The sequence below is a fragment of the Cricetulus griseus genome (genome assembly GCF_003668045.3).
Source record: "Cricetulus griseus strain 17A/GY chromosome 1 unlocalized genomic scaffold, alternate assembly CriGri-PICRH-1.0 chr1_0, whole genome shotgun sequence".
NCBI lineage: Eukaryota > Metazoa > Chordata > Mammalia > Rodentia > Cricetidae > Cricetulus > Cricetulus griseus.
In genome coordinates, this window is record NW_023276806.1 from 48833957 (window position 1) to 48860938 (window position 26982).

The window sequence follows — 26982 nt, forward strand, 5'->3', positions numbered from 1 at the left end:
GTTTGTAGTGTTCCTATGGTCATTTCTGAGGCTCGAATGGAATGCCTGTTAATCTTAACCAATCATCTGAGACAGATCCAGGGATGAAGGTTCATAGTTCACTCCAAAGTCTAACAGAAACTTTTTAATTTACTTTTTAATTTAACAGTTCTCTTACTTATACAGCTAAGTGTATTACTCTCATTGCTACTGAGGTCAAAGCCATGCCTTTGTTGTTTTTTTTGCTTTTTAATAGTCCTTAACTTCATAAAAAGATGGAGCTGGGGAGATGGCTCATAGTTAAGAGCATTGACGGCTCTTCTAGAGGTCCTGGGTTCAATTCCCAGCACCCACACGGCAGCTTACAACTGTCTGTAACTCTAGTTCCAAAGGACCTACACCCATGGCAAAACACCAATGTACATAAAATAAAAATAAATTTAAAAACAGAAATGGGCTGGAGAGATGGCTCAGAGGTTAAGAGCACTCTTCCAGAGGTCCTGAATTCAATTCCCAGCAATCACATGGTGGCTCACCATCATCTATAATGAGATCTGGCTCCCTCTTCTGGTGTGCAGGCAGAACACAATGCATAATAAATTAAAAAAAAAAAAAAAAAAAAAGTACCCTTCCCAGACTGTCCATCAAAATACAAAGAAGGGGTAGAGTCAAAGGGATGACTTGTCCCAACTCATCAATGTTTGGGGGAGGCCCCCAGGACAGTCTTTTTTGATGGTCAATGAGCAGTGTCTCCATATAAAGGAAGCAACAGAGTGTATGTTTCCTTAAGAGACAGCGGTATTAACATCTACTAACCACCGGGAAGTGCTGGACTAGTCAGACTTCATCTCCAGCACCAAAGTGCTGGCAATGACTATTGCAGAGAACCACTGCAATAATTTTAAACAGACATGGTCACAGAATAGGGGTATTAACCACTATCCTTTTTGCTTACCAACACAGGTATTTAAAATTGTAAGAGCTCAGACAATAACAAATATTTTAAAATTTTTTATTTCAGAATTGCTGTTATGTACAGACATCATAAAAAAACACACATATACTGGAGATTTTTCCATGACATAAGAGCTGGAAATAAAGTTTAAGGGCAATTAGGAGAACTGAAATTGTTCCCAGATGTTTGAGGATGGCTCCTCCTTAAATGTCCTTGATCACCTCCTCCAGTTCTTCCTTTGTGAACATGTGGAAATTTTGACCAGGCTGCACCGTGGCTAGCTGCAGAGAAACAGAAAGGGGTTAGTAAGCTGGGCTAGGCTCCTTGCTGATGGCCCTAGCTTGGTCAGAAGTATTAGTGAGGCAGCTGTTCATTACGAACTAAGGGATCTGCTGTCCTGGGATATTCTTTACAGACATCAGGTCCCAAAAATAACTCTGACTCCAAAATAAAATTTCTTATTGACCAGTTTTTCTATTTTGAGGTTAATCCACCACATAACAGTTACCCAAACTGGCATCACTGTTACCTCTTAAAGTTACTTCAGTAAATATTACAGAAGTGGAAGGAAAGTACACAGAGCCAGGCCTGGTGGTGGTGGTAATGGTGGCAGTGCACACCTTTAATTCCAGCAAGGTCAGGTGGATCTCTATCAGTTCAAGGTCAGCCTGGTCTACAGAGTGAGTTCCAGGGCAGCCAGAGTTACAAAGAAATCCTGTCTCAAAAAACAGCACACACACACATACAAAGTACACAGAGCCAGTACACTTGCTTTCAGCTAGATTGCTTTAGGAATGAATACACACACACACACACACACACACACACACACACACACACACACACTATATATATATATATATATATATATATATATATATATATATATATATATATATATATATATGTATATATATATATTCATTATATATGAATATATAATTTTGTTCTTTTTAAGTTTTATTCATGTATCTTAGGTGTATGAGTGCTCTGTCTGTAGGCACGCTGACAAGCCAGAATTGGATTCCATTACGGTTTGTTGTGAGCTGCCATGTGGGTGCTGGGAATTTAACTTAGGACCTTTGGAAGAACAGCCAGTGCTCTTCACTGCTGAACCATCTCTCTAGCCCATAAGAATATTGAAAGTAGGGCCCAGCCCACAAGACAGCTCACCTGTCACCGAAGCCTGGCTGCCTGAGTCAGATCCTCAGATCCTGCTATAGAAGTATAGACTGACTCTTTTAAAAAAGTTTTTCTCCGACATCTACAAATGTTATGTAGTTATGTCTGCTTGTCCTTACATACACTACACACAGAAAATAAGTGTACGCACACAGAGAGACATTCACATTTGAACATAGAAATCAAACTTAGGGTCCAGCATGCCCTGCCACTCGGCTATATTCCCAGTCCCAAAGAAATGTACTTAAGGCATATTTTAAACTTCCAAAATGAACTTGTGTGACACTGGATTACTTGGCCAGCCTGTGTCTCTATTTCCTCACCTGTAAAATGGGAACACTAAATAGCCGTAGAGTAGTGGTAAGGATTAAATGTTAATCCATGCAAAGTTTAGGATGTTAAAAGGGACCAGACAATTGTTAGTTATCCCTGTCAGACATTTTCTCTACAGCGGTCTCTGTAGCAAAGGTGGTTTTGTTCAAGGGGAGAAAGATGAGGATTCAGTAGCACTACAACAGGAAATCACTCTGCTGGTAATAATCGGCAGCTGGCAGTGCAGAGCCACACCACCAACTGACTACACTCAAGATTTAAGTGACACCATCATCTCTATGCAGCACAAACCCCATGACAGGCAACCCTGACAAAGATGTGACAGTTCACATTTGTCTCAAATGGTTAAAGATTTACTTGTTTTTAAAATTTACATTCATATGTGTGGCCCTGCATGATTTTATGGGCACAGCATGTGTGTAGGAGCTCCTGGAAGCCAGAAGAAGGGGGGAGGTGATCTGAAACTGGAGTTCCAGGCAATTGTAAGCCATCATATGTGTTCTGAGAAAGAAGCCTGGGTCCTCTGCAAGACCAGGAAGTGCTCTTAACTGCTAGCCATCTTTCCAGGCCCCTGGGCTTGCTTTAAATGTCATTTTTTCCATTCTGTCCTTTTAAATTTTAAAACTGTACAGTGTATGTCATACGTGTGAATATGTGTGTTCATATAGGCAGTACACACGTACATGAAGGCCAGAGGACAAACTTGGCCATTGCTTCCTCGGGGACTGTCTACCTTGTTTTTGTTCAGATATGGACGCTACTGGTGAGCCCCAGGGAGCTGCCCATCTCTGCCTCCTAAACACTGAGATTACCAGCACACACCACCATGCCTGCCATTCTTACATGGATTCTGAAGATCAACAACTAAGATCTCTGTAAGCATTGTCTGTAAGCATTGTACTGACTAAGCTATCTCCTAGCCACACTCTGCAGCATTTAAAAAATAGGATTAATTTGAAAGTTAGCACACTAAATTAGCACAGTCTAGTTCCACAATTATTCTTTTTAAATAACTAAAATTTGGGGGAAAAAACATCTAACAATTTGGTCTGGGAAAAGATTAAAATAAATGCCTTCATCACAAAGCCTGTCTAGTAAATTCCCCCAAAAGATATATCCAATTACAGAAAATGCCTGAGGAATTTCAAATATATTTTACAAATACATATTAAATAATGTATTCTACACATGTCCCAGAGGTAATCCTCCCAAAAGCTTACAGAGTCTAAAAACAAAAGCTGGGCAAACTCTGAATGAAAAGACCCTGCAGAATCAGGAGGCAAACACCAACAGGGTTTGACCCTGCCGCTGCCTTCAGGAAGTTACTCATCACTAGGCAAGTAAAAATAACCCCTATCACTGGCATAATGATATGTATTTACATAATGAATAAGAGTCTTTTCTATTTATTATTTCACTTTTATAAAACCTCCATGAGACAGGTACATAGACGTTTTCTTTCTTTATCAATAATCCATGTATACTAGTTACAGTGCTAAAAAGTAGGACTCCAGATAAAGAACCGTTCTTCACTTACTAAGGACAGACACCAGAGGCTCTCAATGCCATCAGACTGTTAGATTAATAGTGCTGAGTGTTTGGAAAGGAGAGGCTCTCCAGGGAGGAGTCAAGGAAGAGGACACGTTTGGGTTGTGTATTAACTGGACAGTCAGTAAAGGAGAGGCAGTGCAGGCTGAATATGCAAATGCACACAAACATGAACATGACATTTGCAAAACGAGGTCATTTCTCTAAGGACAGGTGGAATGGACCACGAGATGAAGAGGATACTGGCAGAGTATATTACAGCAGTTTAAAAGGCTAGAACCTAAGCTGTGGTGGAATGCAGCTATAACTCAGCACTAGGCTAGCTGAGTCAGGTGACTCAGTGACTAAGGATAGCCTGGGCTACACAGAGAATTCCAGGACAGCCTAACCCACCTAACAAGATCCTATTAAAAAACAAAACAAAAAACTTACGACTTAAAAAGTAGACCTGGGTACAAATCTCAACTCAGTCACACACACAAGCCATTTAGTAGGCAAAGCTCTAGACCCTGGGATGGAGAAGAACCATCAACACAGTTCACTATAAGGCAGTGGAGACTAGATTTGGTAACAAGAGAGGAGGTAAAAGTCTTCTAGGTTTCTGCTGTGAATGACAAGTACACTCAACCAGGATTAGAAATATTGGAAAGGGAAGTGGTTTTTCTGGAAAGATAATGGTTTTAATTTAGGACTGTCAAGCAGGGTGTGAAAGCATTAGATGGTCAAATGAGAGCTGTCAGGAAATACTGACTGTGGAGCTACCTCAGCAAGGGGCAGTCTTGAGAAATAAAAAGCAGAAATAAACGGTAATGACTAAGGAATGAGTAAGGACACAGAAGATACCCAATATAGCTTCTGTTTGGGGAAAAAAAAAAAAGACTTAGCAATACAAGTTATAAAGTAGGCTCAAGGAATACCCCACTGCAGTAAAAAGAGACAACTGATACAACCAAGTTAACTCCAAAATTATGCTGAGTCACAATCAGCACACAAAAGAGCACAATGTACAACCCACTCACTCACATGAGATTTTACAATGTAATTTCTGTGTTTTCCACCAAGGAACCATATTAAAGCTCCTTTCTACTTCTGCTCAAAGATTAGACAGTTTCCTCGGAGTCCTTAGACTCCAGTTTCTAGTCCCCAGCTTTGCCCCTTTTGTGGCAGCCTATGAAACCTACAAGATTCCAGGACTCTCCATGCTTATTTTTAACTAACCAATCTTCCATCAGGGATTAATCCTACCACTCAATGCAACAACACATCCTGTTTGGTGCTGATTTGGTTTAATATGACTTGTGATTATAGCATCAGTTACATTAGCCAATGCCTTTCTTTTTTTTTTTTTTTTGATTTTTGAGACAGGGTTTCTTTGTAGCTTTGGAGGTTGTCCTGAACTCTCTCTGTAGACCAGGCTGGCCTCAAACTCAAGAGATCCACCTGCCTCTGCCTCCTGAGTGCTGGGATTAAAGGTGTGCACCACTAATGCCCGGCTAGCCAAAGTTTTTTTAATCTTCCTTTAAAAAAACACAAACACACACACACACACACACACTCACACACACACACTCACACACTCACACACCACACACACACACACACACACACACACACACACACACACACACACACACACACACACACAGAATCTCTCAGGATAACCTCTTCTAGTCTGAGCTAGTATTTAAGTGTAGTTCAGCAATCATTTTCCTCATACTTCCTTTTTCCTATCTATAATGTCTTGTGCTTCAATAGTCCCAATTCTCCTTAATTTCACTGTATTTACCTACTCAGAAAACAACCTAACAATCAACCCCTAGGCCAACACAGGATATCTCTCCCTGTTTACTTCCAAACCTACATCTCTTATTTACTGTTAACATCCTAAGAAAGAACATACAGAATCTGACTGGTGGTTCCCAATCTTTTCCTGGGGTTTATTTTGCCTCCCTCCTCCAGACATCACCCCTTCCAGGATGCTTCCCTACCGCCCTACTCTGGTCACATGTTCACATGGAAATCTGTTCTTACTGTGTTCAGAAGTTCCACCCACACCCTAATTATCTGTGTGTCCCTTACACTGCACGGCACGCCGCTCAGCTACAGACTGGATTCCTATACTCTTTCCCTACATCCAGCATTCTACCTAAAATAAAGCTAGGGTCCCCATACGGGGGTCTCAAGAACAATGCTGAATTAATTTTACTCTTTGAAACACTGTTATTTGTACCATCTTCACCTTTTTACAACTTTCTACATTAATTTCTCCTTTTGTTTCTCCAGTGCTGCTTTCAGAAAGAAGCCTGTCCTGTTTTTTCCTTCATTCCTCAATTCACTGTACTCTGGCTCCTACCACCTCACTAATACTGATACTCAAGTGCTATCAATGACCTAAAAACAGCATGCAGAGTGGTTTTCTTGATCTACTCTGTCTCTCCCAGTGGGAGCTATAACACCCAAAAAGTCACAGTAAAGCAGGACAGTACCTCTATGTTGGTGGCATTCAGCTTCTCCTCCATTACTTGTTTGAGAATGATGAGTGAAGACTTGATGGCTTCTTTCAGTGTCATAGACTTGAACAGAATGAGAGAAGATGTTAGAGAACACAATCCCTTCCTTTAGCCCTCTCCCCCTTTCTCTGAAGAAGCAGCTTAGCCAGTATTAATAAGCTTTACATCTTAATTTTTATAATGTACTACATTCTGAAACAATATAAATATCCAAGCATGTGGCAAGTAGAATATACTTATTCAGAAGAAAAATGTCTTACTTTGAGCCACTAACTTTCCTATAGTAAATATCTTTGGAAAGAGGAAAAGAAAGGCTGCATAGCACTGTGTCTGTCTAAATTCCTTGATTTAGAAGATAACATAACCTGGGTAATAGTCTAATAGTGACCAACTGACCTAAAAAAGGCAACCCTATGATTCAGAAAATCCAGTTTTCATTCTACTTTGCCTGTCTTCAGGTTCCTATTGTTGTGATAAACACCATGACTAAAAGCAACTTGGAAGAAAGAGTTTATTTCTCCTCAGAACTCTGAGGTCACATGTCATCCCTGAGGGAAGTTGAGGTAGAAAATGAAGCACAGGCTGTGGAGGAATGCTGCTCACTGGCTTATTCTCCCTGGCTTGCACAGTTTGCTTTCATATAGACCCCCAGAACCACCTGCACAGAGGTGACACCACCCACAGCGGGCTGAACCCTCTCACACCAATCATCAATCAAGAAAATGTCCTACAGACTTGGCTACAGGCAAATCTGATGAAGTATTCTTTCAAATGAAATTCTGCTTCCCATATGGCTTTAACGTGTGTCAGACACACACACACACACACACACACACACACACACACACACACACACACACACACACAAATAAACACACAAACAAACAAACAAATAAAAGGCACCAACTAGGACATCGACTAACACCTGATTTCCTCCACATGTAAGATCTACATTACAGGCAAATGGTATTTTCATTGTGTGTGTTTTGCTGCATTTAGCAGATACTGTAGTCCTGGGGCAGCCCTGTGCTGAAACAAGCTTAACTGGCAATGTTTTTCTAAAAGCATAGATAATTTTGTGTCTTTGTATTATTTCTGACTAATTCTCACAATAGTTCCAAACTTTTGTGTTTTTTTTTTTTTTTTTTGAGACAGGATTTCTCTGTGTAACCCTGGCTGTCCTGAAACTTGCTCTGTAGACTGGGCTGGCCTCAAACTCAGAGATCACCTGTCTCTGCCTCTGAGTGCTGGGATTAAAGGCATGAACCTCCACTGCCCGGCTTAACATCAATATTAACACCCTTTCCCCCTCTCTTTTGTGTGTGAAGAAGACTCACGGGGAGTGGGGCTACATGGGTATACATGTGGAGGTCAGATGACAACCTTAGATGCTATTCCTCAGATACTTTTAAAATTGTTGAATGCAATCTTTCACTGGCCTGAAATTCACCAAGTATGCTAGACTGCCTAGCAAGTAAGCCCTAGTGATCTACCTGTCTTTGCCTCTGGAGTACTGGGATTACAAACCTGTGTTTGCTACAAGGCCTGGCTGTCCCTCCCTTTTTCTAAGGACTGTTGGTTTATTATGTTGTGCGTCTCTGTGTGGGTATACACACATGTGTGCAGGGGCCTAGGAAAGCCAAAGAAAGGGTATCAGGTCCTCTGGAACTGGTGTTGCAGTAACTCCAGAAACTGTGAGTCACCTGACATGGGTGCTCAAAACTGAACTCCAGCTTTTATTAATGTGGGTTCTGGGGTATCATGCTTATAAGAGAAGCACTTTACTAAGATGGATCCCTGAAATATAGCAAGTGACCCTTGACGCCACTGCCACAGTTGCTCTGGGGTACCACAAGCCTCACAGATGAGGCTAAGGTCAACAAATGCAGCAGCTGTCTGACTGCTCTACAGCCCATCTATTCTCGGGCTTCTCTATATTCCAGACACAATAACCCTGAAATGAGGTCCATCAATAACTGTGATGACTTCTAAGGATACCAGTAAAAGGAAGAGTCACATGTCTCTCACTTTAAATAAAAAACTAAACATGTAAAGCTTAGTATAGTTTATCAAAATCTGAGTTAGGCTGAGAGCTAGGCCTCTTGTGCTAAATGGTTAAGGAAGCTGTAAAGGGGAAAGAAAAGCTCTTTTTAAAAAATGATTTTATTTGTGTGTGTGTAGGTACCCATGGAAGCCAGAAAAGGGTGTCAGATCCCCTTGGTCTGGTGTTACTGGCATTTATGAGTCACCGAATATAGGTGCTGGGATCTGAACTCAGGACTTCTGATAGATCAGTAAGTACTCTTAACTGTTGAGCCATCTCTTTAGGCCCAAGAGGAAACCCTTTAATGGAAATTTATAAAGTGCTACTCCAGTAATCTTGTGACTGGTAAGAAAGTAAAATAGTCTGGGTATAGTGGTGCACACCATTAACCAGACACTCAGGAGGCAGAGGCAGGCAGATCTTTGCAGAGCTTGAGGCCATACTGAACTACACAAGTTCCAGGCCAGCAATGGTTACACAGTGAGGCCCTGTCAAAAAAAAAGAAATTAAGATGGCTAAGAGCATTTACTGCTCTTGCAGAGGACCAGGGCTCAATTCCCAGCACCCATAAGGTGGTTTACAATCATGTACAACTCTAATTCTATACGATATGACACCCTCTTTGGGACTCCATGGGCACCGCATGTATGTGACATATAAACATATAGGCAAAACACTGATATACACAAAATAAAAACTTTAAAAAAAGGGAAAAAAGGGGAGGGGGGCTGGAGAGATGGCTCAGTGGTTAAGAGCACTGCCTGCTCTTCTGGGTCCTGATTTCAATTCCCAGCAATCACCTGTGGTTTACAACCATCTGTAATGAGATCTAGTGCCCTCTTCTGGCCTGAAGACATATGCAGACAGACCACTGTATACATAATAATTAAATCTTGAAAAAAAAAAAGTTTAAAGAAAAAAAGTAGAGCTGGAGAGATGGCTCAGAGGTTAAGAGCACTGGCTGCTCTTCCAGAGGTCCTGAGTTCAATTCCAGCACCCACATGGTAGATCACAATCACCTATAATGAGATTTGATGCCCTCTTCTGGTGTGCAGGCATACATGCAGACAGAACACTGCATACACAATAAATAAATCTATCTTCAACAGAAAAAAGAAAAGTAAAAACAGCTTTCTAAGTGCTGAGAAAGTTTTAGTGATTCTGAACAGATCAAACCAGTTACAACACTCCTTTAAACCAAAGGATAACCCACAACAAAGCTCTAGCTTCTTCAACTCGACAGAAGCTGAAAGCAAGGAAGCTGCAGAAAAAAAACTTGACGTCAGCAGAGGTGGTGGCGCACACCTTTACTCCCCGCACTCAGGAGGCAGAGGCAGATGGATCCCTGTGAGTTCAAGGCCAGCCTGGGCTACAGAGGAGATTCAGGACAGCCAGGGCTACAGAGAAATCCCGTCTTGAGAAAGCAAGAAAGAAAGGAAGAGAGAAAGGAAGAGAGAGAGAGAGAGAGAGACTAACCGACCATCCTCATAACAGCAGATAAATCAAGTGACATTCAGTACCAGAGACTGAGTATACAGCCTCTTTTCCTGTTTTATACTATGTAAGCTGATAAGGCACAAGAACAGCCTGAGCACTGATCGCATTTTGCAAAGAAAATTCTGTGGGTAGACACTATCAAACACCATCATCTGTTCAGCCAAATCTTTCATGAGAGCAAGTTAGTTGATGCCATAAACTCTCTTGTATCCCGTTCCAGAAGCTGTCATAGCCACCCCAATCTCAGAAGCCATAGGACATGAAGGCAAGAAGCTCCATGGGAAAAGAATTAAAATTAGCTAAAGCTAATTTTATTTATTATAATTTTTTTTGGGGGGGGTTTCAAGACAGGGTTTCTCTGTGTAGCTTTGGAGCCTATCTTGGCACTCACTCTGGAGACCAGGCTGGCCTTGAACTCACAGAGATCCGCCTGCCTCTGCTTCCCAAGTGCTGGGATTAAAGGCGTGCGCCACCAACACCCAGACATTATCATTTTTAGTAATAAAAAAAATTGTAGTTTATGAAAATCTTTCAAAGACATAATGCTATTGCACACTGTGGTGGTTTAAATGAAAAATGTTTCCCACAGATTTTGATATTTGGTGGTACTATTTGGGGAGGTTTAGGTAAATATTTGCCGAGCACGTAATCACAAGGGGCAATCTTTGATAGCTTAAAGCCTCACCCTATTTGCAGTTTCCTTTCTCTGCCTCATGTTTGCATTGAGGGTGTGAGCTCTCAACTTCCTGTTCCTGCAGCTATGCCTCTCCATCATGATGGACTCTTATCCTTCTGGAACCATAAACCCAAATAAATTCTTCCTTCTATCAATTGCCTTGGTTGTGATGTTCTATCATAGCAACAGAAAAGTAACTGATATAGTCATGTGAATAGAATACGGTATAATGTAAGCCTACCTTTTAGACATTTCTATGCCAAACCCAAACGCCACCTAAGCATGCCTATGTCAGGTGTTGATGTGAGCCACTTTATGTGAGTCACCCAGAGTATATGCACAGCAGCCTTCAACCATGAGTTATGAAATCCCAAATCCTCCCATTCCACAAGGGAAGTACCAGGTGCTCACTTGCTTCAATATCCCCACTAGGCATTAACAACTGCTCAGTGAAACTGTGAGGACAGAGGATAAAGGCTGTGCTATAGTCTTATCATGGTACATTACTCAGCGGGGGGAAAAAGAACTATCACTACAATGTGAAAGCTGAAGCTGGTGGTGCACACCTTTAATCCCAGTACTAGGGAGACAAGTAAGAGGATCTCAGTGAGTTTGAGGCCAGCTCTACTCAGGACTACTCAGAGAGGCTCTGTTTCAAAAACTAAAGCAGCTCAGTGGTAGAACATGTTAGTATGGAATTCAATTCCAGCATAAACTCACAACAACCAAAATGACAAGCTGTATTAATTTCACTCATGAAAAGTACAAAAACAGACAAACCTACACTGGTAAATACAGTTGCAAATGAGGGAAAGGATTAGTAAGTAGATCATTTTGGAGGAAAAACAGTGTTTCATGTCTTTTAGGTTGTGATTCCAAGGTGACACAACTGTCAAAAATCAGGTCTACAGTCACACAGAAGTTTAACATGACTTAAAAATGATGCTGAATTTTGTGAGAATGGTTGATTACCTTGTGGTAAACTTCTTGCAAGGAGCTCTGGGCACCCTCTGAAGCAGAGCCAATTGCTCGAGCATCACACTGTACAAAGGTCCCAGATGGGTCCATATGAAACCTGGAAAGGACAACAATGCTTAAGAGGGAAGGATATTATGCTACAAATGCCTCACTAAAAGAAGTCTAAGTGTTTCACCCTGCAGCCAGTACATGCCATTAAAGTATCGGAGCATAGTTCCTAACAACTTTTTGTTTTGAGAAAATAGTTTGCTTAAAAGGTCCTTACTAATGGTATATACATCTTTGTGCACATGGAAATGTCACAATGAAACCTGCTTTGTGTGCTAACCAAAAAAACTAATTAAAATATTTTATTTTAAAAAAGAAAATGTTAAGAAAAGCACTAACTTCCTCAGAGTCTTGGGAGAGAAGAATGATGCACATCTAAGATGTTAACAGGGAATGTCCACAGCATTTATGTATGCCTATGTCAATCTTATCTTTGATAGACCAATGTGAGAATGAAGATCAGGTGGAAATAGTAATAATAGCAAGCGCAAGAGATCCTCCTGCCTCTTGAGCACAGGGGATTAAAGGTGTGCACCACCAGCAACTTTTTATTTTTAAAACAGACTGGTTCAGACTGTTCTGGGATTCACCATGTACCAAGGTCAAGCTTAAATGTGTCCACCAGGAATACAGGCGTGTTCCACCACATTGGTTTTATGTGGTAGTGGGATGAAACCCAGAACTTTGTGTGTACTAGGCAAGCACCAACTGAGCCATCTCTAGTCCTTCCAGCTCTTCAGTAAAGTTCTGAGTTGATTTAAACTACTAGATCACACTGCAAATCACAATAACCACCATGACCACCACCATCCACAAAGCAGGGGGGAGGAAATGATACTTACAGCTGAGGTCCTTTCTCATCAACTCCTCCAAACAACAATGCTACTCCAAAGGGCCGAGACTAGAACCAAAAAGAATTAATTTAGAAAAGGCTACCAATAATGAGAATGAGAGTCTGGGAAAATATGTGCAGAGGACAAATTCCCTCAGTCCTGCAGAACAGCAAGCAGGCTCAACACAAGCATCAGAACTAACTCACCATGGCACCTGGATCTGCATCTTCCTCTCCAAATTGCAAAGCCAGATTGGACACAGCCTGGGTCACGCTCTCCACTGTCATTGTTTCATTGTAGGTGAACCAATGGTTCTAGAAAAAGGGCAAAGAGTGATACTGCTTCCTGGGAAGAAGGAAACTCAAAACAGTTCACCACCTCTCTACCAAGTGAAAGCAAAGGTTCACATGCCTCTGTTTCTGAGACAAGGTCTTACTATGTATCACAGACAGACTTAGAACTTGCTATCCTCCTACCTTAGGCTCCCAGGGGCTAGGATTACAGACAGATCATTGGCCCAAATCAACACCTTCTTCTTGATTAATACTAGTCACTGAATAATTGGGACTACATCAGAGAAGAGCAGCTCAGACTGCCAGGCGCTATGGCATACACCTGTGATCTATGCAATCGGGAGGCTCATGAGTTCAAGGCCAGTTTGAGCTGCTCACAGAAAGACCATGTCTCAGAGGGAGCAGGGGAAAATGAAGGGGAAAGAGGACAGAGTGAGAGAGCACATGTATGTGCATATAGATAAGCTCTGGAAATAAGATGACCTAGAGGCTGCTACCCTTGAAAACGAGGGTTAACATCTAAATACAAAGCAGCAAGTTTAGGCTTATAACAAAGTCAATGCTAGGAACCAAGTGTCAATTTTCCTTAAATACTCATCCTGTTAAGAGTTTACTTTAGCTGGGCATTGGTGGCACGTGCCTTTAATCCCAGCACTTGGGAGGCAGAGGCAGGCGGATCTCTGTGAGTTCGAGGCCAGCCTGGTCTCCAGAGCGAGTGCCAGGATAGGCTCGCTCCAAAGCTACACAGAGAAACCCTGTCTCAAAAAACAAAAAAAAAAAGAGTTTATGTTAAATTATTCTTACGGAGAACAAGCATGCAAATAATCGCAAAAACTTCTACCTTGCAACTATTTTTTCCTTAAACTACCCTACTACAGTCAAACCCATGGATTTGTTTGTGGGTTTTTTGTTGTTGTTTTATTAAAAGAAAATCAACATTCTTAAAATGTCAGCTGGTGCCAATCATTGCCTACCAGATAAGAACAATTTTATAAGCCTGACAGAAAAGGCAGTTGCCTTTTACTATGACCACATCCTGCCATGATACTCCACAGAAAGCCAGTCAGGGGATACAGCGCATGCTTTATGTAAGGTAAACTGGAAGAAGCTAGAGACTGTAGGCTCTACTGACCAGGGCCGGCTTTAAGCTGCAATGGCTGGAGAGCTAAATTCTAAGTCCCGAGGGCTGTAGCAGGGGAATAGACCCACAACACTCCCAAGAGCTATGTCTAATAGTAACACAGATACTTGTAATGTAACCCAGGTAGCTCTATCATTAAACAAGGAGCACATGCATCACAGTAAAAAGCAGAGAAGATGCTGATTTTACCTGTGTCTCCACTCTGGCTTTATCAATTAAAGTTTTAGCATCAGCAATTAGCCCACTCATGGCACAACCTGCAATATAAAAGCAACAGTGACCAATCGGCCAAAACCTTCTAGAACTTTTCATCTACTAGGTAAATACCGAGAATCTTGGCCTGGAACCATGGCAACAATCTCACAGCAATAAACCCAACAGAATAAAGGGAAGAGATGACCACCAAGTATAAGTATAATGATGATGACACACAGAAAACCAACCATGTTGACAGTGAAGTCCAGATAGTAAGCCAGCCAAACATGAATTTCCACCTATTGCAACCTAAGAACCCTCTTAGCAAATTTAATAGGGCATGATGCACTTAGCATCTGTTTTCATCATTACTGGCTTATCTGTGTGTATGTGTACAGTGTGTGTGAGAATGAGTGCCCTTGTCCCAGTACACATGTAGTGATCAGGACAACTCTGGTAGAGTCAGTTCTCTCCTTTCACCTTTTACATGAGTTCCAGGGATGGAACTCAAGTCACCAGGTTTATTTGGAAAGTGCCTTCACCCATTGAGCCACCTTGCAGGGCCCCATGATGCCCTTCTGAGCTAAGCAAACACTATAACCAAACCTGAGAAGGAAACTATCTCACTATGGACTGCAGCAGAAGACCCTGGGATAACATCTAAAGTCTTTTCAGTTCCCTATCCTAACAAACCAACTAGTTATTTTAGAGAGAAAGTTACCTGTTGGCTCAATGTGTCAAGATTATTGCTATAATTGCTACTTAGCTGCCATGATTCCAATCTCAATTTCAGCTGGGTTTCTCTCCAAAGCTTTAGAACTACAAAGTCAAATGACTCTCAATCCATCTAGTTGGATAGCCCTGTCTCAATCTACTTCCCATATGGAACCCCTCTTCTTCCCTGGCCTTCACAGCCAATCAGATCACAAGTTCTCTTTTAGCCGCTACCTTGGTTGAAGAATTTCATAATTTGACAGATGACCAATATTTGTACTACTAAAAAATTCTTTGTTAGTAGAATGCTTCATAAATTATATATGCCACCTTTACACATACAGTATTTATTTATTTATTTATTTATTTATTTATTTTAATTTTTTGAGACAGGTTTTCTGTAGCCCTGTCTGTGCTGGAACTCACTCTGTAGACCAGGCTGGTCTTGAACTCAAGAGATCCACTGCATCTGCCTTCCAAGTGCTGGGATTAAAGGTGTGCACCACCACTGCCTGGCTACACTTAAAAATTCCTTTAATATTGACTCCCCTGTCTCAATTCTCAGCCCCCATTAACCTATCTTCAAAAACTGTCATGAGAACATTCTAAAATTCTACTGGGATTGCAGAGTCTCACTGCTTAGATCCCTTCCTGGCAATGCAAAAGTGAAGTACAAGCCCTTTAGCAGGATTGGAGTGTGTGTGGGGGTGTTTCTAGTCTCAGATCTCTAGACTCATCTCTTGACACACAGTTTACTTCCCAACCATGCTAAAATATTTACACACCTGATACTTTGTAACAGACAGCTTTGCTTTTCTAAGGCCTTATACATGACAAGCACATGTTCCTCCACTGAGCTATATCCATTTCCAGCCCTGTTTTTATGTTTCACTTTATAACACAGTCTTCTCTACATTGCCCAGACTAGCCTTAAACTCATTCTGAAACCCTGACTGTCTGTAGTCTTGCTGCTCAGCCTCCCAGCAGCTGCAATTACAGGTCCAAACTGTTAGGCTAGGCAAGCTCAACCATGATCTTGACTTTCTGACAGGATTTAGAATCATAGGAGAGACTGAGGTAATAATACCTCTTGGTGTGTCTGGGGGTGTTTCCAAAGGATTAGCTGAGTGGGGAAGACCCACTTAGAGGGTGGGTAGCTGGGTTGGGGCCACAGGTAGAATAAAATGAAAAAAGGAGAAAGCCAGGGACCGTCACCAGAACTCTTTCTCTACTCCAGGTCTACTAAAATGTGAACACAGATGCTCACAATGCTTTTACCACAATGATAGTGAACCTTCTGAAACTGTGAGCAGGCCAAAAGAAAGGTTCCTTCTCTTAAGTTGTCAGATATTTGATCACAGTGTAGAAAAAGTAACTAATACCCATGACCACAGAACCCAGACAAAACTCATTTTCCTCCTTTACATCCTCATTGAGCACACACTGTGCACCACCACAAATAAGACCACCTGTTCCCAGAAGACAAATACCATGTCTCCTTCCTGTCTGTAGCATGGAGTCTAGCATAATGTTTTCTATCTTTGAATGAAGTGACACTGACCTACCTCCAAAAGACAGCTGACCTGAGATACAGCAAACATAATGTTCCAATTGTAAAATCTGCTTCTCTAGCTATGAAAGAGAATACTGCACACCCAGTTACCATGGCATTTAGTTCTTATGGCCTTCAAGCAATTAACTATTTTGCAAATGTTATATTAATTGGATTGAGTAAATAAGATAAGCAAATTTGGATATCCAACTACAACACAAAGCAGTAAGATGTAAAAGTATACATATTTTTTTAAGATTTTATTATTTATTATGTATACAACATTCTGCTTCCATGTATATCTGCACACCAGAAGAGGGCACCAGATCTCATAATGAATAACTGTGAGGCACCATGTAGTTGCTGGGAACTGAACTCAGAACCTCTGGAAGAGCAGCCAGTCTCTTAACCTCTAAGCCATCTCTCCAGCCTCCAATTTAATGCTAAATTGTCAAGAGCCAAAGCAAGAAAATTATGCTAAAGACCAGAGAAAGGGAATAAGGGGGGGCCAGGAGGAAAACAGTTAAGTCAAGCACACAGGAGTAGGATTGATCTGGTCAAAGTTTATATGATTCTTTTAACACTTGAACCTTAAACACTCCAAAGATCTTTGAGAATTACTGTTTCTCTGCGGACATTACAATATTCCACACTATCGCGGCTCCAGGTAACATGACCATCACAGGAACTAGCCTAAAACCCAATCTTTGTGTATTTAAATATCATATTTACCAAAGGTTGGGTTATAGTTCAGTGGTAGAATGCCTAGCATTTGAGAGTGTCTGGGTTCAATTCCAAGCATTGCAAGAAGCGAAATACAGCGAATTTGAAGATGAAAAGAATTTCTGGCACTAGGCACTAGTAGTCTCACGAGTCCTGAGACTGCTCTCTACTACCTAAATTTATGTACACTAGTCTCCTGCCTTGAAAATAATAGTAAATCAAAAGATAAGCCATTTACTGTGTGAAACTCCCTTGGATCATAGGAGATTAATTAACCCACGCCAGATCCTATAATAGCTTCCACTTATTACTTACCTATATGAGCATCAATCTCTACAATTTTCTCAATGCTGCTAGGCTCCATTAGTGGGGAGGTAATTCTCTTCTCCACAGCTAGACATACACCCTCTGATGTCTGGATGCCAATGGCCGTAGAACCAAGCTAAGACAAAACGAAACCAAGAAAAACCATGCTGTAGTTATACTGTACAGCTCAAAGAAATCCCTGCACACCTTCATAAGCAGAAGCTCAATTATCTATACTGAGGACACAGGGAGAAGAGAGCACCTAATAAACACTATATTGTCCCGTGAATAGCAAAGGCATTTATAGAATTCTGTGCTTTGAAGAGGAAGTCTGGGATTTGGGGGGGACAAGGGATGCTGAATGGCAGAGTGTTTATCTTGAATGATCAAGGCTCTGGGTTCAGGGCTGGTGTCCTAAAAGTTTTTTGTTTTTTTTTTTTTTTTTTTTTTTTTGGGGGGGGGTTGTCCTGGAATTGTGGCTTTTACTTTTGCTATCCATATTGGTTTGTTCAATAGGTCATGCTCCCCAAACCCATGTCATTCCTGGAAAAGAGGAAAAAGGATGGGAAGAGAAAGGAGAACCATCCTCACTAGCACCGTAAAATACTAACTTAATCCAAAGTCACTAGCAGTCCATTATATAGTCAATTCATCTCCATGTCACCACTCCAGTCACCCCCACACACCTCATCACCATGTGTTCCAATTTTCTGTCTGCAAAATGAAGACAACCATAATACCTACATCAAGAAAATGGTGCCTACTCCATAATAAATAAGTGTTGTTCCTGTTACATTGTTTCTCCCCCCACCCCAACACACACCTCTTTGAGACAGGGCCTCATCATGAAGCTCTAGGCAGGTTGAAAATTGTTATATAGACCAGGCTTGCCTCTGCCTCCCAAGGCATGAGCTACACTCTGCATTTTTGTCTCAACTTTAGTCTCTTGCTCTGAATGTCTCTTTTATTGGTACACTGATTTTTTAAAAATGCTATTTTTGCCATATTTCTCTCAAGAACTGATACTCTCTGTATTGCCTATAAGTTAAAAAAGCAAATATGCTTCACATAATCATAATCTTTCACCTCCAACTTTACCACTCACTATTAGTTGGCAAACCCCCTTAAGTATAGCTCAACCCAACTGTTCAAGGTATATTATCAGCAACACTAGTTGCTGTCTCTGGCAGAATATAGTTTTGCTTCTGCCTCTCCAAATGTACTCACTACTTATAAAGCCTTGTAGGACCCTTATGCCCTGGAATCCCACTCTTATCTACTTAGTTCTATAAAACAATGACCTGCCAACTGTGAGCATCAGACTTGATTAATTCTGTTATTGTAAAAAGACCCACAGAATTCCATGGATCTTTTAAGAAAATTTTTAATTTGTTTTTATTTATGTGTTCCTCTGTGTGTATGTGCACTGTGTGAGGATGCCTGCAGAGGCCATAAAACGGTATCAGATTCCCAAGGCCTAGAATTACAGGCCCCGTAAACCACCCAACATGAATACTGGGAACTGAACTCTGGGAGAGCAAGAGCTCTTAACCACTGAGTCAACTCTCCAGCTCCTCCATGAATCCACACACAGAGCACATTTAACATGTCTTTTTGTTTGTTTGTTTTTGGAGACAGGGTTTCTCTATGTAACAGCTCTGGCTGTCCTGGAACTGGCTCTGTAGACCAGGCTGGCCTCGAACTCACAGAGATCTGACAGCCTCTGTCTCCCGATTACTGGGATTAAAGGCGTGAAACAAGTCTCTAGGCTAAATGTTATCAAAATGTTTCTCACAAAACATCCACTGTGGCACAACTTAAAGGAGAAAGGGTTTGTTTTGGCTTACAGATGGAGTGGATACAGTCCACAGCAGTGGGGAAGGCATGGTTATGGGAACAGGAGGCTGCTGGTCACATTGCATACACCACCAGGAGGGAGAGTAAGGAATGCTAGTGCTCAGCCAGCTCTCTCTTTACCAAGTGTAAGACCAAAGCCTACAGACTACCGACACCCTCATTTAGGGCAGGCCTTCCCACCACAATCAACTTCTTATGGAAACCCAGAGGCTTGCCTCTTCACTGTTCTAGATCCTACTAAGTTGACAATCATTACTAATAAGTATGTCATGTCTCATACATATATATCTCTCTCAAATGCATAAAACTTTATATATATGCTTTACTTAGAAGTATATGTATACCAGCTTCTTATTTCATTTTGATCTATTGGTTTTGGTCTTGAGATAGGGTTGTCCAGGCTTGCCTCAAAATCATGTTTCCCCTGCCTAAGTCTTTCATTATCAACCCCCATCTTTTTTAAACAAAGGATACCTGTGAAACTATAGCAGACTGCCAAAAACTCTTATGCAACTTCTTACTAAGAATGCAGACTGAACACATATATAAGCTCTACTTTTTCCTCAAATCTGTGAATATAATAAAGAACCTTTAAAACAAACAGACATAAGTCCACTAGAACAAAGAGAATGGAAGAGAGACTGGGAAAAACAGTAATAAAATTCTAAAGCTTAAAAGAAAGTGATAATTAACCTGATTTTTATCATGGGTACTTCTGGGAAGAAGATGTTGGTGCCCAGTACCTCTGCATGTGAACAAATAGGGAAAGTCAAAAGATGTAAAACAATTTAGTGTCTGCTTTAAGCAGACTTCAGTTAAATTTGGTGGTTCATGCCTATAGTCCCAACTACTAGGAAAGATAAATAAGGAGGCCCAAAAGTTCAAGGTTTGCCTAAGCTACATAATAAATCCAAGGCCAGCTTGTACAATTTAGTGGGATTCTGTTTTTTTGTTTTTTTGAGACAGAGTTTCTCTGTGTAGCTCTGGCTGTCCTGGGATGATCTCTGTAGACCAGGTAGGCCTCGAACTCAGAGCTCTATCTGCCCCTGTCTCCTGATTGCAGGGATTAAAGGCATGCACGACCATGATCAGCTAGATTCTGTCTTAAACTAAAAGGGAACTGAGCCTATTGATTAATGGTGTAATACATACCCTAGACCATGAGTCCACTCCCCAGAACTGCCAGAAATGAAAAAAGAAACTACCTTCTCCATTTTAAAAAGCTAAATGGCTTCTTCACCCACTGTTCATGGAGAAGGCCCTAGGTTTACTGTATGGAAAAGCTAAAAGTCTTTGGATCAAGGGACTCTAAGCATAGTCAAAGGGCAGAGTATTAATGCTGAAAAGCAAGCAAATAAACAAAAATATATGGACTCAATATTAAGAATTTCAGGCTATTTCCCTATTTGGACCTCAAAGGCCAAAAACACCCTATTCACTTTTCTTTACAGCAGTAGTTTTTACAATCTGGAAAAAAATTCACACTAAGAATATATAAACCATAACCCTCACACAAAACTACCATAATCTTATCAAACAGAAAAAAAATGCTTTATGAAAAAGAAAAAAATCATAGTTCAATACTATGGACAAGGCATTCTGATAGCTACTGCTCTATTCCATTTAAGAAAGAAAAATGTTTGGGGGGGGGCTAGAGAGATGGCTCAGAGGTTAAGAACACCAGGGGACCCAGGTTCAATTCCCAGTACTCACATGGCAGCTCACAACTATCTGTAACTGTCTCCAGAACTGTCTGGAGGATCTGGAACCCTCACACAGACATACATGCAGTCAAAACACCAATATTATTGTATGTAAAAATTACTAGGAAGGAAGGAAGGAAGGTTGGTTCAAATCAGGTTTGGTGGTCCTCACCTCTTATTCTAGTTGTTGGAGAAGGTAGAAGCAGGGAGATACCAGGTCCAGGCAGCCTGGGCTACAGAGTAAAAGCCTGTCTCAAAAGAAAAGTTGAGGATATAGCTCAGTTGAGAATGTTGCCTACCATGCATTCTAACACCACATAAAACAGATCTGGTGGCCCATGTCTACAATCCTAGCACCCAGGAGTTAAAGACAGGAGGATCAGAAGTTTGAGAGGCACTGAATGTGAGGATAGCCTGGGATACATAAAACCTTATCTGAGGAGGCAGAGGGTAAAGGCATATGGAAATGAAAAAAATAATCACAGAACACAAAATGGCTCAGCCATTCTGAACAGTTCTACTAACACAACTGTTGATTAATTTTACAAAAATAGTTATGTGTAAGATATATATTGCCAGTGTTGCACTCACTATTCCCAACCCTCTAGACAACTGTGGGTGGGCAGAGAACAGATATGCAGAAAAATGGCAGAAATCTATCTTCAATAATGAAAACTGTGTAGATAATGCCTAAGGCCTGTGTTCTAAATATACAGTGAATGGCAAGAACATTATCAAATAAAAGAATTGAAGTGGGGCTCTGGAGATGGCTCAGCAGTTAAAAGTAGCTGCTGCTCTTAAAGAGGACTTGGATTCAGTTGGCAGCACCCTCAGGATGGATGGTTCATAACCATCTAGACTTACAATTCCAAGGGTCTGGCATCCTCTTCTAGCCTCTAAAGGCACTGTAAACACATGGTGCAAATACACAGAAGTAAAAACTCTCTCTCTCTCTCTCTCTCTCTCTCTCTCTCTCTCTCTCTCTCTCTCTCTCTCTCTCTCTCTCACACACACACACACACACACACACACACACACACACACACACACACTTAATCTTTAGGAAAAAAGAGTTTAAAAGTGCTGCCTCTGGGAAATTGAAAATAGATGGTACACTCCTAAGAGGACTGCTGCTTTTATTACATAATTTATAGAGCCATCTTATCTTTGACTCTAAAACTACATAGGTGCATGTCCTAAAAATTAAAATAATAACAATAATAAATATGAAACCATTGCCCAGAAAATTAAATTTAAGACTTACATGTCCCTAATTGTCATAACTTTTAAATTTGGGCACAGATTGAACCTCAGGCTTCTCATTTGCTAGGCAAGCACTCCACCACTGCACCATATCCACAGCTACCCATTTCTAATTGTTTATTGAGGATCTGGAATCCTCAACTGCACAAGACAGAACCAAATTCACATCTACTTTTAATTTTTTCTAGTAAAGCAACTCTCAAATGGGGGCTCTCTTACCACCAATATTCAACAAAGTCTACAGCATTTGGTGGGTAAATGCTCCTGGCATCTAATGGGGTAGTGGCCCACACCAGAAGGTCCCACAGAGTAAAGCTGTTCAGTTTAATCATGTAGAAAACCTGCTTTCACAGCACAAAAACACATTGTCAGACTACTCAATTAGGATCCCAATTTTATAATAATAATAATAATGAGGCCAATATTCCTGAGACAGGTTATTTTATAAAATATATCAAGGGCCCACAGGATGACTCAGAAGTAAAAGACCCTACCACACAAGCCTGACCTGAGTTCAATTCCTGAATCTCATAGTGAAAGGAAAACTAACTCCCAGAAGTTGTCCTCTAACTTTATACATGCCAGATGGTATATACATGTGTAAACACACACACACACACACACACACACACACACACACACACACACACACACACACAATCAAAATTCACGGTTTTTTAACTTACACTCTCCAATGTATCTTTATACTCTAATTCAGCCTAATTTCCCCTCTTAGCCACCTTTGTAGACTGAGGAAAGTAGGAAGACAGGGCACATCTGAACAGAGAAACCTATTCCAAAGGTACATTCTTTACCACTGCCGGTTATGTCTCACCTGCATCATTTATAAAGAACCCTCGAATGATCGTTTCTAGCCAGAATTTTTAGTCATTCTCTAGATGTGCATGTGCAAAGGGTGTGTATACACATAAGGATCTGCATGTGGAGGTGACAGGTCAATGCTGGAGTATCTTCTTCCATTGTTTTCCTGCTCATTTTTTAAGACAGGGTCACTCACTGAACTTGTACCTCACTGATTCAGCTAGGACAGCTGCCAGCAGACTCTGGGGATCACCTGTCTCTGCCTCCCCAGTGCTGGGATCACAGACACACACTATGTACGTGGATGCTGTGGATCCAGACTCAGGTCCTCGTGTTCACATGGCAAACATCCTGAGTGAGCTGTCCTCATACCCCATTCTCTAGGTCTTTTCATGCTGTCCAAGCCTTACAGTAACCAAGTTGCCTATTCATCAGCTTCTCACAAGACACCAAAGCAACAGGCAGGTTATTTAAACTCCAAAGCACTTGAATTTTCATAATGGTTATGTCTTACTATTAAGGGCTACATTACTATCTAGCCCCAACTAAGATTACAGGGATCAAATACTAACCCATTATCAATAGATAATATAAAGCTTACTAGCCCTGGAGATCTCTTGCTTTAAGCAGAACTGTTGTCTTAATACTACAGCTTGAAATCTGACGGTTTAGCACTTCATAGTAATGAGTTTTCAATAAATACAGAGCAAGGATAATCACAAAGAGAAGCACTTACAGGTGATTTCTATTTCTTTATCTACAATATTTCCACTGTCACTTCTAAGACTTCAATTAGCCAGACTCTTTCCTGCCTTTCCAGATTCTTACACAACTACTTTCCCACAGCACCCTCCGACACAACAGTTCTCTTAAGCCATATGGGGAGTTATTCCATGGGACAGCTGTAAATGACCTATGTGGTTCAAGAGTAAACTAGGTCCGCTGGAAGGAAACTCCAGAAGGCTGAACTTCTGAGTTAATAGTTTCCCCATCATGAACCGTTTCCAACAAAATGAGCTATTCTTAAAACATGTTTTTTATTTCTCTATGTTTGTGTGTAAATACATATGTGTGCTAGGGAACCATAGAAGTCAAAGGACAACTTGAGGGACTCAGTTCCTCCCTTATACCTACCATGTGCAACCTGGGGATTGAAATCAGGTGGTGGGACTTGGAGGCAAGCACTTTTTCCAGTAATGAGCAGTTTTGTGAGAAAGTATTATGTCGCTAGAACCATATAAACAGAAGTGACTAGACAGACACTGTTTGGAGACAGACAGATGACACAGCATGTGGTTGAGAGATAAACTACTGAGGAGCTCCCTGCTCCCTGAATCTGGTTGCACCCCACTCTTCCATCCCTTTCCGCTGACCGACCCAGGAACCAGAGCCTTCATCCAGTAGCTGTTCGAAGCAGAAAGAGGCACCCACAGCTAAGCACTGAACCATACTCCTGGAATCCAGTTGTGGAGAGGGTTGAGCAAAGGAGCCAAGAAGGTGCTGGAGAAACCCTCAGAAACAGTTGACCTAGCCTACTGAGAGCATGGAGATCCTAGTCATAAACTGCAGAAACAGCACTGGAACGAACCAAGCTCTCTGAATGTGGCTGCCAGCTAGGAGGCCAAGATAGTGGAGGCAGTCTTTATCCCTAGAGCACAAATGGACTTTGGGAGCCCATTCCCTAAAGAGGGATACCATTGTAGCCCAGATACAGCAAGGAGGGCCTAGACCCTCCCCCAAATGATATGATGGACTTTGAAGGTTCCCAGTGGAGGGCCTCACTATCCCTGGGGAGGAGTTGGGGGATGGGTTGGGGGAGGTTGGGGGAACATGGGAGGATGGGAGGGTGAGGGAATGATGGGAATGGATATGTAAATATGAGTGCCTCTAAAATAAAATAATAAAAAGAAAAAAAAACAGTATTTAAAAAAAAGAGAGAGAGAGAGAGAGAGAGAGATAAACTACTAACATGGTTCCCAGTTCTTGTCAAGAGTAATTGGACCTACTGACCCCAGAAACCAAAATCAAAATTTCTAGTTTGGGACCCGGACATCTTTTTCTTTGTTTCTTCTAAGCATTCCTTTCCAATACTTCATCCAAAGATTGCAAATATACACGCTTCTCACAACCCTGGTTTTCTGTCAGGCTTCTTCTTAACTATCTACCAAATGAAAAACTATTTAAATTATTCATAATCCAACATATATATAGTTCTAACTTCAGGTAGAGGTAGTCTTGCAAGCACTCTACCAAGTAAGCTATATTCTCAGCCCTTTTGCATTTGATTTTGTTTTATAGATTACAGTACACACGTCCTTTTAGTCTCCACTATCTACTACAAATTTACAATTTTACCAACAAAACTGCAGGTGATCAGTTCTGTGCTTTGTTCAAGAAAACAAAATATAAAACAAGGCCTGAAGAGATAGATGACTTAGTTGGCAAAGTGCTTGCCACTCAAGCACAAAGACCTGGGTTTGAGTCCCAGAACCAGTGTAGGAACATACCCCTGTAATCTTAGCACTGGGAAGGTAGAGACAGAAAACCTAAGGTTGTCTGTCTAGCTAGTCTAGCCAAATCAGAAAGTTCCAGGTTTAGTGAGAGACCCTGTATCAAAAAATAAGGTAGAGAGCAACCAAGGACATCCACTGTCAACCTTTGGCCAGGACATGCCTGCTCATATACACATATAAGCACATATGAGCTAACTCTGGACTTCTACACTCCTCTTTAAAGTCAAGATTAAAAAAAAAAGAAAGAAAGAAAAAAAAAAAAACAACCAAAGGAAAAAACTCATATAATTACAAGGCAGTTATCTGTTCAAAAAAAAAAAAAATCAAAATGGACCTCAGAAATAGTATTAAAACTGTTTTTAAAATAGTAGCTGGTTATCTCTGTGAGTTCGAGGCCAGCCTGGTCTACAGAGCGAGTTCCAGCACAGGCTCCAAAACAATACAGAGAAACCCTCTCTTGGAAAAAAAAAAGTAGCTGGTTAAAGGAATGTAAGAATATTTTCTCCTGCTAATGTGTGAGGGCTATTATGAAATTTCTGAAACCTTATTACTTGCTACCATACCTTGATAGCTTCAATGGCATATTCCACTTGAAATAATCTTCCTTCAGGAGAAAAAGTATTCACACCCCTGTAATTAAAAAACAAAAAACGGCATTAGAAATTGTCAGAAGTACACAGACACTGGAATGAAGTTCCTCGACAATTGGCTCAAATGATCAGGGGATATGCATGTTGTCCGTCACTCTGCCCACAGCAAGCCTTTCAGTCTTACGATGTTTTCAAGGCACTCAAATTTATACAGAGAATACCTCTCCCCAATTCCTAACCTAACCAAAACCTTAACCAAACCGATTAAATGAAAGCAGGTGACCTGAATCAACCTGATGAACTCTGAGCCAATCTACCAATTCCTTTGATAAATTCATGCCCCAAACCTATCAAACCATTTCCAAGAAAATGTCATATTTTTTTCCTTTTCCTTCTTCCCATTATGTGCATTTGATGTTGCTATTTTTTTGTAAGAGTCAGTTACAAGAACATTTCTCTATCAATTTGTATAAGATTATTATTGTATGAACAGCATACTAAGATCCATATAGTTATTAAAGCCTACCTAGTTTACTCACTAAATAGATACTCATGCTAATTACAAGCCAGACTACTTTTCTCTTTAAATTATGCTCCCCTCTTGTTTGCACCACTTAAAAATGTTTTGAATGAATAACTGACTACAATGACTGCAATCCTCAGTTTATTAATTCTAAACTTCTCAACAGTATTCCAAATTTTAACCAAAACTTTCTTCAAAAGAAAT

At 40.9% G+C, this 26982-nt stretch overlaps 1 protein-coding gene across 1 annotated transcript in view; it reads right to left on the reverse strand.

Moving 5' to 3' along the window:
* Positions 1–975: 975 nt before the first annotated feature.
* Psma5 (proteasome 20S subunit alpha 5) overlaps positions 976–26982 on the reverse strand; it is a 28692-nt gene continuing 2685 nt past the window's right edge. Inside the window, exons 2-9 of the mRNA XM_027395490.2 lie at positions 26229–26295; positions 17517–17643; positions 14207–14274; positions 12790–12897; positions 12593–12651; positions 11697–11799; positions 6484–6570; positions 976–1215 (exon numbers count right to left, since the gene is read on the reverse strand). Coding sequence (XP_027251291.1) covers positions 1138–1215; positions 6484–6570; positions 11697–11799; positions 12593–12651; positions 12790–12897; positions 14207–14274; positions 17517–17643; positions 26229–26295 — 697 coding nt within the window. The 3' untranslated portion in view covers positions 976–1137. The remainder of the gene's footprint in view (positions 1216–6483; positions 6571–11696; positions 11800–12592; positions 12652–12789; positions 12898–14206; positions 14275–17516; positions 17644–26228; positions 26296–26982) is intronic.